The sequence below is a fragment of the Pollachius pollachius genome (genome assembly GCF_949987615.1).
Source record: "Pollachius pollachius genome assembly, chromosome: 20".
In the NCBI taxonomy this organism is placed as follows: Eukaryota; Metazoa; Chordata; class Actinopteri; order Gadiformes; family Gadidae; genus Pollachius; species Pollachius pollachius.
The window spans coordinates 2408867-2424310 of record NC_136953.1 but is presented as its reverse complement, the minus strand read 5'-3'; the positions used below and the strand labels follow the sequence as shown (position 1 = coordinate 2424310).

At 47.7% G+C, this 15444-nt stretch overlaps 1 protein-coding gene across 4 annotated transcripts in view; it reads left to right on the top strand.

Annotated features, from left to right (window-relative positions):
* Positions 1-15444, top strand: part of tdrd7b (tudor domain containing 7 b) — a 29064-nt gene that overhangs the window by 6391 nt on the left and 7229 nt on the right. For 3 of the 4 annotated variants that reach the window (XM_079757838.1, XM_079757841.1, XM_079757840.1), the window contains exons 4-17: positions 2407-2602; positions 4183-4265; positions 5459-5658; positions 5742-6179; positions 7366-7688; positions 8032-8215; positions 8588-8699; positions 9147-9349; positions 9674-9808; positions 10806-10889; positions 11473-11607; positions 13024-13134; positions 13460-13608; positions 14281-14516. In XM_079757838.1, the coding sequence (XP_079613964.1) occupies positions 2407-2602; positions 4183-4265; positions 5459-5658; positions 5742-6179; positions 7366-7688; positions 8032-8215; positions 8588-8699; positions 9147-9349; positions 9674-9808; positions 10806-10889; positions 11473-11607; positions 13024-13134; positions 13460-13608; positions 14281-14516 (2589 nt within the window). The remainder of the gene's footprint in view (positions 1-2406; positions 2603-4182; positions 4266-5458; positions 5659-5741; positions 6180-7365; positions 7689-8031; positions 8216-8587; positions 8700-9146; positions 9350-9673; positions 9809-10805; positions 10890-11472; positions 11608-13023; positions 13135-13459; positions 13609-14280; positions 14517-15444) is intronic. The other variant, XM_079757839.1, reaches the window with a different exon arrangement.

Sequence of the window (15444 nt, the reverse complement as noted above, 5' to 3'; positions counted from 1 at the left end):
ACATGCTGATTGTTTCCAACTTTTGGCCATTGAGTGGCCGCAGGATCTGGCCCTTCCTCACAAGGGAACAAGGGCTCCCTGTAATAGCTCGCATCAGATTCAAGATGATGGTACTGGCATACAAGGCAGTCGATGGAACTGCCCCTGCCTACCTCCAAGCATTAGTAAAGCCACACACCCCAGCTCGAACTACCTCAGCTGGACGTCTGGTACCGCCATCGCTAAGAGCAAGCAAAGGTTGATCAGCGAAGACACAACTTTTCTCTGTTTTGGGACCTCAGTGGTGGAACGAGCTCCCTACCGATGTCAGGATCGCAGAGTCGCTCACCAGCTTCCGCAAAAGACTCAAAACTCACCTGTTCAGAGTTCACCTCGACTCTGCATAGAAACCAATGCACAGCCACCATTGAATGTTGTACGTCCTTGTACATTGCACTTATTCAAGGTACTTAATTGTGTAGCATCTACAGTAGCTGCTATCATTGCTTTACACGGGGAATGGGTTAGCCTAGCGATTGTAATACTTGCACTTGGTTCTATGAACATCTTTACTGTACCAACAGCGATATATTGTTTCACTTCTTATGACAAATGTACTTATTGTAACAAATGCATTTATTGTAAGTCGCTTTGGATAAAAGCGTCTGCTAAATGCCCTAAATGTAAATGAGTGAATCATACCATAAAAAGTACATTGGTAAATTTACTTACTTTGGTATTTGGGGTATTTTGGTATTATAAGCCATTTTCTCTGATATAGAGTAGATGAATGACTTGCCTATTTTGCCTGCCTGTGTGTGTGTGTGTGTGTGTGTGTGTGTGTGTGTGTGTGTGTGTGTGTGTGTGTGTGTTTGTGTGTGTGCGTTACTAACAATACATAGTGTAGTTTGAGGTGTGACTAACACACAAAATCACACACTCTCACATGAACTCACATGTGATGTGTACTTCACATGTGTATATGACAAGCTTGAACACTGAGCTGTGATACACAACCACACACACACACAAGGAAGGAAATGGGGAAGAGATAGGAAGTAATTATGAAAAATATTTGCTAGCAAATGAGATGATGTAAAACATTAAAGTTTTAAGGAAACAATTTACCCTAAAATAAAAAAAAAACATAATTTGACATTACATTTTGGATCTGAACTCCATGACACAACTCCCTGTAGCTCCTTCATTATCTTCTCATGGAAAATAGGTGGACTGTTCCTTTAAGAGAGAGAACAGAGACCACACAGGCCAGTAAGAGGGAGAGAGCAGAGAAAGAACGTCTCCGAGAGCCTAAGAGAGAGAGAGGGGCAAGGGATGTAAATAAGGGGATGAGAGGGAGGGAGAGAGAGAGAGAGGCTGAGTACCAATTGATGTCTGCTTTCTCTCTCTCTCTCTCTCTTTCTCTCTCCCGCGACTGTGTTTCTCTCTCTCCTCCGCTTTCTCTCATTCTCTGTCTGCTCCTTGTCCGGGTTGGAGAGACAGGAATCGTGGCTGTGCTTCCATGTTGTTGAGGTGACGTTACGTCTGCTTTCCCTGAGCAACTTGGTGTTAGTGTGTGTGTGTATTGAGTGTTGTTATGTATATGATTTTTTCTGCGTGTCTATTCTTCGTTAAGGCAATTGATATGCGTGCTCATATGTCTATGTGTGCACATTCTGGTTAGGTGTGTGTTTTTCGGCGGTGCGTGTGTGTATCTGAGGGTGTTTAAGTTTGGAAGTCATACATAACTTCCCCTGTGCAACAGAGCAGGGGTGTGGACTTGTGTGTGTGTGTGTGTGTGTGTGTGTGTGTGTGTGTGAGTGTGTGTTATATATAAAACAAAGGCTGGGTGATTGTAAGGGCAGTGAAAGAGACGGAAGAGGAGGAACACTTGAGAGGGAGAGACGAACATAGGAGAGAGAGAGAGAGAGAGAGAGAGAGAGAGAGAGAGAGAGAGAGAGAGAGAGAGAGAGAGAGAGAGAGAGAGAGAGAGAGAGAGAGAGAGAGAGAGAGAGAGAGAGAGAGAGAGAGAGAGAGAGAGAGCGAGCAGCCGGCCCATTGATCATCTGTGCTGTGTCATTGGGAGAGAGAGCTAGAGAGAGAGAGAGAGAGAGAGAGAGAGAGAGACAAACAGTAGAAAGATGACTTGCACACACTAGGAGGGCTAGTGAAAGGAAATGTTCTTTATAGAGTTGGCTTCGGAAATAGTATATCTGATGTCCATCAATGTATATATCTATGAGACTGAAAGACAGAATAGACAAGTGGAGCGAGACAGAGATGGGCGGGAAAAGGTTTTGGGGCTAATGTGTGTGTGTGTGTGGGTGTCTGTACACCTGTGTGTGTGTGTGTGTGTGTGTGTGTGTGTGTCTGGACAGCCTTTCAGGTGTCAGACCCTACGTTGACGTCCGTCTCTCTCCCTGACAGCCAAGCCTCAGACGTCTCTCAGACAGCCGGAGCACCGCGGCCGAGGGGGGGGCAGAGGCCGGGGGGCAGGACATGGAGACTTCAGACACGCGAGGGACGTGAGGGACAGCCAATCGGAGGGCAAGCCTGGGCTGCATCCAAATAAGCCTCCCAACCAGAACTCGCCTAGCAAGAAACCAACCACGCCCACGGAGAAGTGAGTGACTCTCTCAATCGACCTCAAATGGGTTCGTCCTGACAAAATGACAAAGTCTGATTTGTTAATCAGGAATTGCTCTTTTTTTTTTTTATCCCTATTAGTGCCGTATATAACTAACAATGTCTGAATGACAAATATTATTATCTACTAAGTTATTATGTATTATCTATTTTACTCTATATTTATTATGTTTAGTTAGGTATTAATAAGTATTCATATTATTATTTTTGGTAGTGTGGGTATTCAATTATTTAGCTTGTGTGAGTCATGGTGCTATGTAGATAACAAAAATCCAGCTAACATACATCATCCTGCTCTAATACTGGTTACCATTTTATGGTAACATTTTGGTTGCTGCAAATGTCTTCTCCCCCTCCAAAGACTCAGCATGTCGCTTTCTGCCATCCATTATAAAAAAAAAGGACATCACTCCTCTCTTTCTTTCTCTTTTCCTTTCTCGCCAATACTCTCTCTCTTAAATGTGTTTCTGTCTCGAGCTCTCTTTCTAACTCCCTCTCTCTATCTCTATGTCGCTCGCCCTCTCTAAGAGACTGTGTCCCTCTCCTCCCTCTCTCTCTAACTCTGGGACTTTCTCTCCCACTGTCTCTCTTTAGCTCTGTGTCTGTGTCTCTCTCATTCTGAACCACAATGGGGGGTCTCTGGAAGCCATGGCGAGCGGAGCTGGAACTAATCCCTATTTTATTCTCTGCTAGCTTAGCGCCGCTAACCCTCTGCTGAGTGAATCAGCACATCTCTCTGTTTAGGGTATTTATCACACCCTGTCTGTGTGTGTGTGTGAGTGCATATCCACACATGCATGTGTGTATGCACTTGTATCCACATTCATACACACTGCAGACACACATTCATACACAACACGGATACACATATATATACACTACAGATACACACTAGGAGTGACCTCGAAACTTTGATGATTCAAATGTCTGATTGTTTTTATGGACGTCATCTCTAATAGTCGTCTGGTTGTGTGCGTGACATCCAGATGTCCCCTTGGGAGCATGGGTGAATGAATGATATCACAGCATTGCAGAGGTTGTAAAAGGAAATGTTTTTAGGGCCGAAATCTTGTGTGTGCAATTTACTGTGTTACTCTTTCCTTCAATAAATGTTGTTATTGTTTGTTTGATAGCCCCTTATGTATAATGGCAGTGGCATTTCCAATTGTTTGTTATTCTGGGGAATTCTCATTCTGAGTCTTAAATCTACAAGGATTCACAATATAAGGGAGAATGTGTGACAGCCTTTCAGAGCTGTAGGGGTCTTTGACCGGGATGGCGGAGGTGCTGAGACGCTTTATTGTAGAGTTTGCTGCTGGTGCTCCATGTTGCTATGCAAGATATGTTTTTACATATTCTAGTAGCACCCCTAAATGCAATTATTAACACTAAAAATGCATGACATGGGATCTTTAACACTTTAGCACACCGATGACTCAATGTGCCCCAGCCCCAGACTCCAAACAGATGGGGCCAGGTGGGCTTCTTCACGTATTGTTTGCATTGTGTATTGAATTTATGTATTGATGCTCTCTCATCTTCTCCTGGTCGTGCCAGCAGGCTGGACAGGAGGATGACCCTCCCGTCCCGGTTCCAGAAGGAGCTCAATGCTCACCTCTCCAGGAACCCTCAGCCACCCAGTAGGCCCGCCTCCACTCACTGGCACTTTACACGCACTTGACACTTTTATCAAGAGCGACGCACAACCATTCATTCAAACATTTGCACACCGATGGCGGAGTCGACCACACAGGGCAACAGTCAGCTTTTCAGGAGCAGTCAGGGTTAGGTCTCAACTAGGAGGAGCCCGGGATCGAACTAGCAACCTTCTGGTTACCTGCTCTACCTTATGAGCCACATGCCAGCCTAACACTTTACACCACATCATCGTTGCTCCTCCCCCATGAATTGCAAAAGCATCTCACAAAAGAAGCCTCGTCGACAAGTACACACACTCACAAACGCTGAAAGGTCTGAAACATGGGCTCTTTTTGAATGAGTTAGCAAGCATCCTCTTCCTCCTGTTCATTAAGCGCTGGTCGGGGGACAGGAAGTCAGAGGAATACAATGGAGTACACGGCATGAAATGAAGACTGAGGTGTTTTCCTGTTGTAAAGGTAGAGAGAGAGCAAAGAACAAATGATTTAAAACATGGTGACGGTAGAATAGCTAAGGGCTCACACTGGAAGATTTGTTTTTTCTTCCTTTTTTGGTTTGCTTTCAGCCCCAATCTGGATTAAAATGAATGCAGTTCATTGAACATCAAGCTCTTTCTTTCTTTCTTTCTTTCTTTCTTTCTTTCTTTCTTTCTTTTCTTTCTTTCTATACTTTTAGCTCCTACTCAAGCCTCTAGGGCAGGGGTCAGCACCCCGCGGCTCTGGAGTTGAATGAGGCTGTGAAAGACTCTGCAGTGGCACCATGTAGCTTTTTTTTTTAATCCTAAATAATAAAAACTATTTACTTTTTATTTCAAAGGGTCCAACTCTTATTTTGGTGATACTGGGACACTAAAAAAGCTGAATAAAGTGTTTCAACATTTAACAAAGTAAATGCCCCATTTCACACACCCACACATTTCATAAATGCAACAAAGAAACTATAGGCTATTAGTTATTTTATATGTAGCATAACTATTCATAAAATGTTAGATGCTGTGTAATCTTAATTTTAAGGGTCGAATAGGTTTTGTGGTTCCAGATACATTTTATTTGACGGGAGGGACCAGAAATGTCTCTTGATGGTGAAGGTTGCAGAACCCCTGCCCTAGAGGCTGCTAATGAGACCCCGTGGTGGTGGTGCAGGTTGAATCTAGATCTGATATGTGTTTCCTCAGCCCCATCCAGCCCCAACGAGGGCGGCCGGGGGAAGGCTGGAGGCACGCAGCAGGTCCAGGCCCACCTCAAGGAGATCCTGGCCAAGTACAGCAACGGCTTCTGGGCCTCGAAGCTGCCCCACACCTACAAGGAGCTGTACCAGCAGGAGCTCCCCGCCGGAGTGCTCCAAGACCTGGAGGCCTGGACGCACATCTGCACTGTAACGGCCCCCTGCTGCGGTTGTTTTGGTTGAGGAGCCGAACTCACGATACTGTACTGACCTGTCCCTCCCCTGTGTTCCAGGTAGAGAGACCCTGTAGCAGCAACCGGTCCGAGCTGCTCCTCTACCCTGCAAAGGAACCTCCTCCCCCCACGCCACCGACCTCCTCCACCTCCTCCTCCTCCCCCCCGTCCTCCCCCCCATCCTCCCCCGCCATCCCCGTGGACACCCCCACCGACAGGCCCCCAATGCGCCCCCCCGCCCCTCCCAACCACCGGACCCCCACCTCCACCGCCCGCCCCAGCCCCCGACACCAACCTCAACCCCAATCCCACTCTCCCTCCCCTTCCCCTTCCCCCTCCCGATCCACCTGCTCCCCCGGCCGGCCCGGCTCCCCCCCAGGCCTCACCCCCCAAGGCCTCACCCCCGAGCTGCGGCGGCGGCTGGAGGAGCTGCTGCAGAAGTACCCCAGCGGCCTGTGGACCCACGCGCTGCCCAAGCTCTTCAAGGACACCTACAAGGTCAGCTCTCACCAGGGGTTTAGACACGCCTATGGAAGGTCTCAGGGTGAATGTGTTAAAGGCACAGGGTTTACCTACGCCTCTTGAAGATCTCAGGTCAGGTCTCAGGGTGAATGTGTTAAAGGCACAGGGTTTACCTACGCCTCTTGAAGATCTCAGGTCAGGTCTCAGGGTGAATGTGTTAAAGGCACAGGGTTTACCTACGCCTCTTGAAGATCTCAGGTCAGGTCTCAGGGTGAATGTGTTAAAGGCACAGGGTTTTAATAAATATATTCAAGATCTCTGGTCAGTTCTCAGGGTGAATTAATAAAGACACAGGGTTTTAATAAATATATTCAAGATCTCTGGTCAGTTCTCAGGGTGAATTAATAAAGACACAGTGTTTTAATAAATATATTCAAGATCTCAGGTCAGTTTTCAGGGTGAATGTGTTAAAGACACAGGGTTTTAATATGGGATGTCCCGGTCCGATCCACGGCATCGGTATTGGTCCGATATTGGCCAATTACGCTGGATCGGATATCGGAGGGGAGAAAGATATGATCCGATCCGCGCAGCGTGTACCGTGATAGCAACAGTTAGTCGTCAATTAGGCGCATACGCATGAGAGCTACCGCATGAGAGCTTCCTGTTGAAAATAAATGTCAGCAGTGTGGCTGTATTTCAACCTTAAAGAAGAAAAAATCCAACAGCCTGGGCCTGGCTGCTCTCCTCGGTTTTTGCCGTGGAGAGGCGCCATCACGCACCGTCACGTCACACGCACCAACCTCGGCTATAGCGGATCACAGCTCTTGTGATAGCCACAAGCTTGGCGATCGCAAAGCTAACCATTTCGGACGTCGCAGACATCTAATCGATTAAAATAACTAATCAATTGGAAATATGATTATTATAAATCGGGCGTTTGTGTGTCGGGACCCCCATTTATATGGCTAGAGGCTACCTGCTTCTTACATATCCGATGTACTCTCGGTAGAAGCTAAATGCTAACGTAATGTACTCCCGGTAGAAGCTAAATGCTAACGACTCTGACCCTAACGAGAGGTTAGGATTAAAATGATAAATGACCCTTACAACCCTAACGAAACGTTAGGGTCAGAGTCAAGGTCAGGGTCAAGTGAGTTAGGGTTAGGGTCAAGTCCGGAATATCCTCGGCTAACAACAACCAACCGTCTTTCCTCGTCAGACCAAATTGCCCGGACACATCCTGGAAAACCTTGAGCTGCTCTCCACCTTCTGCACCATTGACTACCCCATGCCGGACAACCCAAAGCGGGCCATCCTGTACCGGAGGTGCAGTGGAGGAGGCGGGGAGGACTCCCGGCGTCAGGGCTCGGCGCCGGGCGAGGAGCAGGAGGGGAAGCAGCACGAGGAGCAGAGGGAGGCAGGGAGGTCTCGGCTGAGCGGCCGGGCCTCGCCTCCTCCGCCTCCTCCACTCCTAATCCCCCGGGAGGAGTACCCCTCGGTGCTGGTGGTGGAGGCCAGCAACACCAACACAGTGCTGCTCAGGTGAGGAACACCTCGGTTTGTGGGTGGAAAAGTGTCAAACAGGGGATTTGAAGTTCTTCATGTTATGTTACAGTGTATATTATTATGGATGAATGCAATGAACATTTCTGGTCATTTTTTCTATCCGGTTTCTCATCATGGATTCTTTGTACTTTAAGAATGACAGCTAAACAGCCGCTAACTCTCTCCACTCACCTCTCCTGGTAACCCTTCCATCTCCCGACTCCCCCCTCTCCCCCTTCTCTTCCTGGTGACCCTTCCACCTCCTCTCTCTCAACCCCCTCTCCCCACCTCCACACTCTTCTCCCCGCTCCCACCGCCCCTCTCCCGCTCTCCTCCTCAGGTACATCGGAGAGGGCTACTCCCTGGCCCAGGAGTCCATGGAGGACGAGATGAGGGAGTGTTACGGCTCCTCTTCCTCCTCATGCTTCTCCCCTGCCGTGGGGCAGCTGGCCGCCGTGCTGGCCGAGGAGGAGGAGGAGGTGCTGCGAGCGCAGGTCTGCGAGGTCATGGGAGACAAGGTCAAGGTGAGGTTCAAAAGGTCAACTTTCTTCAATCTGGCCTACTGTTGTGTTTGTGTTTTTGTCGACTCACTGAGCAGCTCGTTTGATGAATGCAAGACTTTCAGCGGAGTAGATGTCGTCAGTTTTTTGTCTGAAACAACATTTGCCTTTTGATTTGATCGAAAGAGTCATTCCTTCCTTTTTTATTCAAAAGTTTTACCCAAAACAATTGTGTTTGATACTCGTTATTTAAAACTGGGGGGGGGGGGAGTAGCATTTCAATCATAGAGTTGTTCATATTTTAGAATTTAGTTTTTCCAGCACACATAGCAATATAACCATTATAAACCAACATACCGTTATAAAGGGATTGTAACAATGTAAGCGTCTCTCTAGGTCTTCTACGTAGATCACGGCTTTTCGGAAGTGATCAGTAAAACCAAAGTGTTTGAACTCCACAAGAAGTTCTCCAAGCTGCCTTTCCAGGCGACCAAGTGTCAGCTAGCAGGTAAGTCCTGTGTGTTCAACTCTGATAATTGTGTTTATACAACTTGTTTAGTCCATTTATCTATAGCTCTCCACAACATCACAACACAGCGGGAAACTGTCGGCACACAAAAAGTACATAGTCATAACTGTGCGCTCCCTAGTAACAGGTAGATTGCCAGCGTATATAACTCAAAACTTTTATCCAAAGCGACTTACAGCCATTCATGCACACGTTCACACAACGACGGCAGAGTCGACCACTCAGGGCGACAGCCTTCTCATCAGGAGCAGTCAGGGTGAGGCGTCTCGCTCAGGGACACCTCCACACTCAACTAGGAGGAACCGGGGATTGAACTATTAGCCCTCCGGTTACCAGTCAAGCCGCTCAATCTCTTGAGCTACTGCCGCTGTCCACCTCTAGAGGACCATCATGCTGACGTGTGCCATGTGACTTCGGTCCCCCCAGGCCTGGAGCCCTTCAGCCAGGAGCCCCTTGTCCTCAAGACCTTTGAGGCCATGGCCGGCGGCAAGATCCTATTGGCCGAGATCCTGGAGCGAGGCCCCGTGCCGCTGATCGTCCTGTATGACACGTCTCAGGACGACGACGTCAACATCAACGCCGCCTGTCTTAAGGCCCTGCGGGACAAGACACTGGCCAGCCCCTTACAGGTGTGTGTTGGTCTGTGTGTGTGTGTGTGTGTGTGTGTGTGTGTGTGTGTGTGTGTGTGTGTGTGTGTGTGTGTGTGTGTGTGTGTGTGTGTGTGTGTGTGTGTGTGTGTGTGTGTGTGTGTGTGTGTGTGTGTAACAGGTGTCATCTCAGAACAGCCACAGGTGTCGCCTATAACGCACAATGGGGGTTGTCTCTTTTGATCTGCTGTCATCTGCCTGATCACCTTGCATGTCTTACTGCCACAATCACCCCCACCGGGGTCTCTAATCCCCTTTTTGTGTGTGTGTGTGTGTGTGTGTGTGTGTGTGTGTGCGTTTCCCCAGGGGAACAAGGTTTACACGAACGTGGTGGTGAGCAGCGTGTGTTCGGACGGGACCCTCTACTGCCAGCCGCCCTCCAGGGGTCTGACCCTGCTCACTGAGACTCTGGAGCGCACCGAGGCCTACCTGCACTCACAGGCACGCACGCACGCACGCACGCACGCACTCATCACTCACTCACTCACTCACTCACTCACTCACTCACTCACTCACTCACTCACTCACTCACTCACTCACTCACTCACTCACTCACTCACTCACTCACTCACTCACTCACTCATACATGATTCTTCCACACATTCAACAACTCAATGAACACCTTAACATGCAACTCTGTCAACAATATGATGAACGCTTTTCTTTAAAGGAATCGCATACACATATTTTCCCCATAAATCAATTCATCATATGTTTATTCATTCTGATAATATTGGTAATATTGCTTCATCAATATTGCCCAATGTCAATACGAACAAGCAGTCCTCATAGAAGACATCCAGCCTGAAATAGGCTGTGTTGATGTATAAAGGAGCAGTAGGCTGCCTCTCCCTCAACAGAGCTGTGAACAGATTGAGATTAGCCCTATAATCTCTGTCTGGGAGGCCTGGCCAAGCCCTTTAATCTGCAGGCTGGCCTCACTGCCTGGTTAGCCTGTTGCTGGCGTTATTCTGCTGAGGTCAACCTTACTGTGGCACAGACTCAGTCACAATGCTCACCCCAGGCGGACCTTTGTACAAGCACAGCGGTGAATACAAATAATGATAGTATGTACATTTGGGCTTTATCTGTCATGAAGTCATATCTTTGTAGGGAGCACAACGTTTATTCTACTTCACATGAAGGACTTAGTTAGGTGCTATGGATGTCAGCTATGAGCTTGCTGACAAAAAATGAATACATTTAATTTGGTTATTAGGGGCAGCAGTAGCTCAGGAGGTAGAGCGGGTTGACTGGTAACCGTAAGTTTGCTAGTTCAATCCCCGATTCCTCCTAGCTGTCCTGAGTGTCGAGGTGTCCCTGAACAAGGGGACTCACACTGACTGCTCCCAATGAGCTGGCTGACCAATGTCAGAGTCGCCGTCAACAGGCTCCAGGTCTAACATCTTCATGTACGGTGAATCCCTCTGTGCTCCAGGTGACCTCGGACTTCCTGGTCTCCAGGCCCTTCTGTGGGAAGCGCTGCCTGGCACGCTACAAAGGGAAGTGGTCCCGCGTGGAGGTGAGGCTAGGGGGGTTTAAACACACAGCTCTTCTTTAAGAACCATTTGACTGGGAACAGAGACATGCGACATCCTGAGCAGAACGGGGCTGATGTGATCAGGGGTGGGATCAGAGTACCTCACGATATAACACGATAGAAGATGAATGGTCCGCAATACGATAATATCACGATACAGCGATTCTGCAATAATCAAATAATCCTGCAACGATACATCACGATATATGACTAACGATAAATACAAAATGGCCGTGAAAAGGTAAAGTGCTGGATTTCAGTCTTTATTCCTGGTCCAAACTGAGTTTTTCATTTACTCGTCTTGTAGTTTTCTTCATTCATGTGTTGAGCACCACCTCGATGAGCAGGGAAATCTGTTTAGTGCGCCTTATTTTATTCATTCAAATATTGATATTTGGAGAGATATTTCCTGTCTAACTCTTCAGGCATAAAGCATAAAAATGCAAAACAGATTTTCCCCAAAAAAATCATATAAAAATATAACATCGATATTTGGCGCCAGTGTATCGATTCTCGTATCGCACGAAGAAGGGCGGCGATGTAAGCCTCTCCTCCCCGGCTGCAGATCACCAACCTGCATGGCAGCCGCGTGCTGGACCTTCTCTTCGTGGACCTGGGGGTGCAGGCGTCCGTGGAGGTCTTTGAGCTCCGAGAGATCCCACCGCAGTTCCTTCGAGACCTCACCACCATCCCACCACAGGTGTGTTTGTTTGTGTGAGTGAGTAGTGATAGAGCAGGACCAGATGAGGCCCCTCTGTTCACCAACGGTTTTCTCTAACACTCCCAAAGTGCTTTCCTGCTCGTGGTTTCGCTTAGTGTGTATTGCTAAACAAGGTTGGTTTGTTTGATTATGTATATATATAATTAATGGTGGTTCACATAATTAACAGTTTGGTTTTTGGGTTTTGTTTATTTCGATACAGTTTGTTTTTGGTAAGGCAGATAAAAATATATTAACTCTCCCTAAACAATTAAATAGTGGCACTTTGCCACCATGTATCATTTGTCTTTGTGGCTGTCGCCACAAGGACCTTTCCTTTCTGAAACTGTCTAATCGGTACAAAAACAAACCGTAGTGCCCTCAGAACACGTGTTATCGGAATAACGCTTCAAAAAGTGTTATTTGCATTATCACAAAAGTGCTGTGTGGATCAGTGGCTTTGGGATCCAGTCTTGGTCCAAGTCGAACTCTGTTACAGCAGAAACACACACTATACACAAGCACTACACTTCACACACTACACAGACCAGATAAGCAACCGAGCGCCGCGTCAGGCAGTGTCCATCTTGGATCTGGGTCTGGTTCTTGGTATGATGAGTGGTAATGGCTTGGAGCTGCGATGGGCTCGGCTGTATGCCGGCGTTCGATCTCTCATTGGAAACATGACCAACTTAAGTTCAGATGAAGATATGGTGCTTTGAATGTAGGGGGGTATTTCAATGAAATACTAAGAAGGTGGTTTGTATGTTGTCAATCAATTGCACCACATCACTGGAGGAGCCCTGTAAAGCCCCCTAGGTCGATTGTTGCATTGGACCTTGTTACACTGCGCTTGCCTGATGTACTAAATAAACCGTCCAGGCTCTCTCAAGAGAGGGATTCAATGACCATGGCTGGCTCCTCTCACTTGGTGCGACAGGGTCCCCCAAAAAAGTAATTGTTGTGTGCTGATGAACTGTACTGAAGCTGTGTGCTTGCATTAAGTATCCGGCATGTGTCTCAGGAGGTAGAGCGGTTTGGCTGGTAACCGGAAGGTCGCTATTTCGATCCCAAGCTCCTCCAAGTGTCGGAAGTGTTCCTGAGCACGACACCTTACCCTCAGTGCTCCTGCCGAGCTGGCTGTTTCCCTGCGTGGTTGGCTCCGCCGCTGGTGTCTGAATGCGTGAATGTGTGAATGAATGTGTGAATGTTAGGCATATTGTAAAGTGCTTTGAGTGGCCACTAGTTAGAAAAGCGCTGTAAGTGTCCATCATCATCGTCATCAAACTGTTGTGTACTGATGCATAAGCTGTGTGCGTGAGTAAAGTTATTTTAGCTGGCGGTTCTTGGCAGCGAAATGCCACCGAGCAAGGCAACAGTCCCAGACCCTCATGATCTCCCACGGTGTGTGTTCAGGCCGTACGTTGCCGTCTGGCGGAGCTGGACCTGGGTCTGGGGGCCTGGAGCCCTGAGGCCGTCCAGTGGCTCCGAGAGAGGGCCCTCAGCTCCCCGAGCTGCTCCATCAAGGTGGGTGGGGCCGGGCTTCATCATTCATGGGGACCTGGCTGAGGACTCTCCATGTCCTCAGGACTACTGGGGGGTTGAAGATGTTCACATGGATTTGACGTTGAGGATTAAAAAACATATCTCTGATTAACTGATTAACTCTCTCCTTGTTAACAATTATGTTTTTAACTAGTTATTATTCAAATTTGTAACAGTAAATTTATTTCTTTCGTTCTTTCTGTATTTCCGTTTTTCTTTTATTATTTTCCACTTCTCCTTCCTTCCTTCCTTCCTTCCTTCCTGATCCTTTCTTCCTTCTTCCCTCCCTCCCTCCCTACCTTTCCAGGTGGCCAGGGTGGATGGCGCCAAGCGCTGCGTTCACGTGCACCTCTTCACCGACAAGAGCTCCACTGATAACGAGCACAGCCTGAACCGCCAGATGCTGCAGTCGCAGCTGTTCAGGCAGCAGCCGGACGCCTACCTCACCAGCCACAGGTCTCTGCTCCGCCGCAGCATGGCTGTACTCAAACAACCTGGGCTATAAGGGGTGATATCATATGTTTCCAACTTTTTATTTTGCTTTAGATGTATGTATGTATGTCAACATGTCTGAGCCAGGGGCAGTGTTCACGCCCACCGAGAACGCCCCTAAATAAGTGTGTGAAACTGCTTGTTTGCGCTTTTACTTCCGTAATAGTGTGACGTCAGACTGCAGTGGGCGGTGCTGTAGTGCAGAAGTCAAGCCTCCTGGCTACCCGCAATGTTTACAACTTCTCGGGGGTGTGAATTTGCCAACACACGTGCAAAGCGTTTAACTTCATGTTTCAAGTTTCAAGTTTTATTCTAACCCAAATGCAATTATTAACCCTAAAAAAGCATAATATGGGATCTTTAAATGGTTTACGGTTGGTAGGTAAAAAGGCCACTGCCATTATGATGGTTTAATCATTCACCAATTCATTAAAAGCTTTATTTCTAAGAGGCAGCGATCGGGCCATTGTACATCCAGTGCTGCAGTATTTTCAGTGCTGTTGTGGTGCTGTTCTTTGGTCTGAACCTGTGAGATAAGCACAACTCATTTGAATATAACGGATGGAAAGTAAGAAATGGTCGTATGAAATAAGTCTCCTGAACTAAATAAATGAAATACAGAACTTGATTTCACAGCAACGTGAAGGCACCTTCCCCCCCGGCGTCCTCCACCACCAAGGGCAGCGTGGAGGCCACCAACGGGAGCCCCGGGCCACCTGCCCAGCCCCCGCTGAGGAGGACTTTATCTGGGCTGGGCTCCAGAGGAAGAGGAGGGGACGGAGGAGGCGGAGGAGGAGGGGGGATGAGCCCCCTCGGTACTGGCTCTCCGTCTCCTCTCCTGCTGCCCCCGCTGTTGGAGCTCCCCCCAGTGGGTAAGGACATACTGGAGGAGCCAGTTCAGACCCTCCCTGGTGGAGGTTCAGGGGGTTTGAAATGAGTTCATAAGCCGCAACATGCTGATCACATCCCCTTAATATTTACCTCAGGTCTCCTTAAGTACATTCATTAGGTCTTCGTAAATGATGTGGACTTTCATCATTAACACGTTTATTTGGTTAATTTGTACAAAAAATGAAATATATTATATTAACATACTTAATTTACAAAGGGGACATCAAATACGTTTGAAAGCTTGAGGAAGAACACATCATCAACATCTTACTACTATATAATAGCAGGCCTGTCGGACAAGTTACTCCGGCACACTTTGTCAGTAAGCATGTGCCAAGCAGCCTGCAGCTCACACACACACACAGCACGCGCAAACGCACATACACACCGCATACACACACACCGCACATACACGCACAAGTGCCTGAACACACACACACGTGCACACACGCACGCTGACGCAGACGTTTCAAGACAACGGCAGCGAAGGATCAACATAACGGCCCCGCCGTCGACACACTCTCCCAGCTGAGACGTTGTGTCTATAGACTACACTTTTTTGCCAAAGTTTATTTATTTTTTTAATATTACGCACCTCCTTGAGCATCCCGCAATGTCTTGCGATATTGATATCCCCAATTCAAATTTAGCCAATAGTAGTTGCCATGTCGCATGCCAGTCGCGTGTTAATGAGGCTTCGGTCTGCATTTGCATGTCATTGAGTGGCCCACTAAATGATAATCAGCCTGTTGCCTTTTGTTCGCACTGCTTTTCAGAGTCATTTGTTGTGAACGCTAAAAGATATGTCTTATCATATCCCTACAAGTACACGTCATAAAATAAATTACAATGCATGATTTCACAGCTGCACACGTTGGAGGAAATGTTTTTTTTATTATTATCACTGAC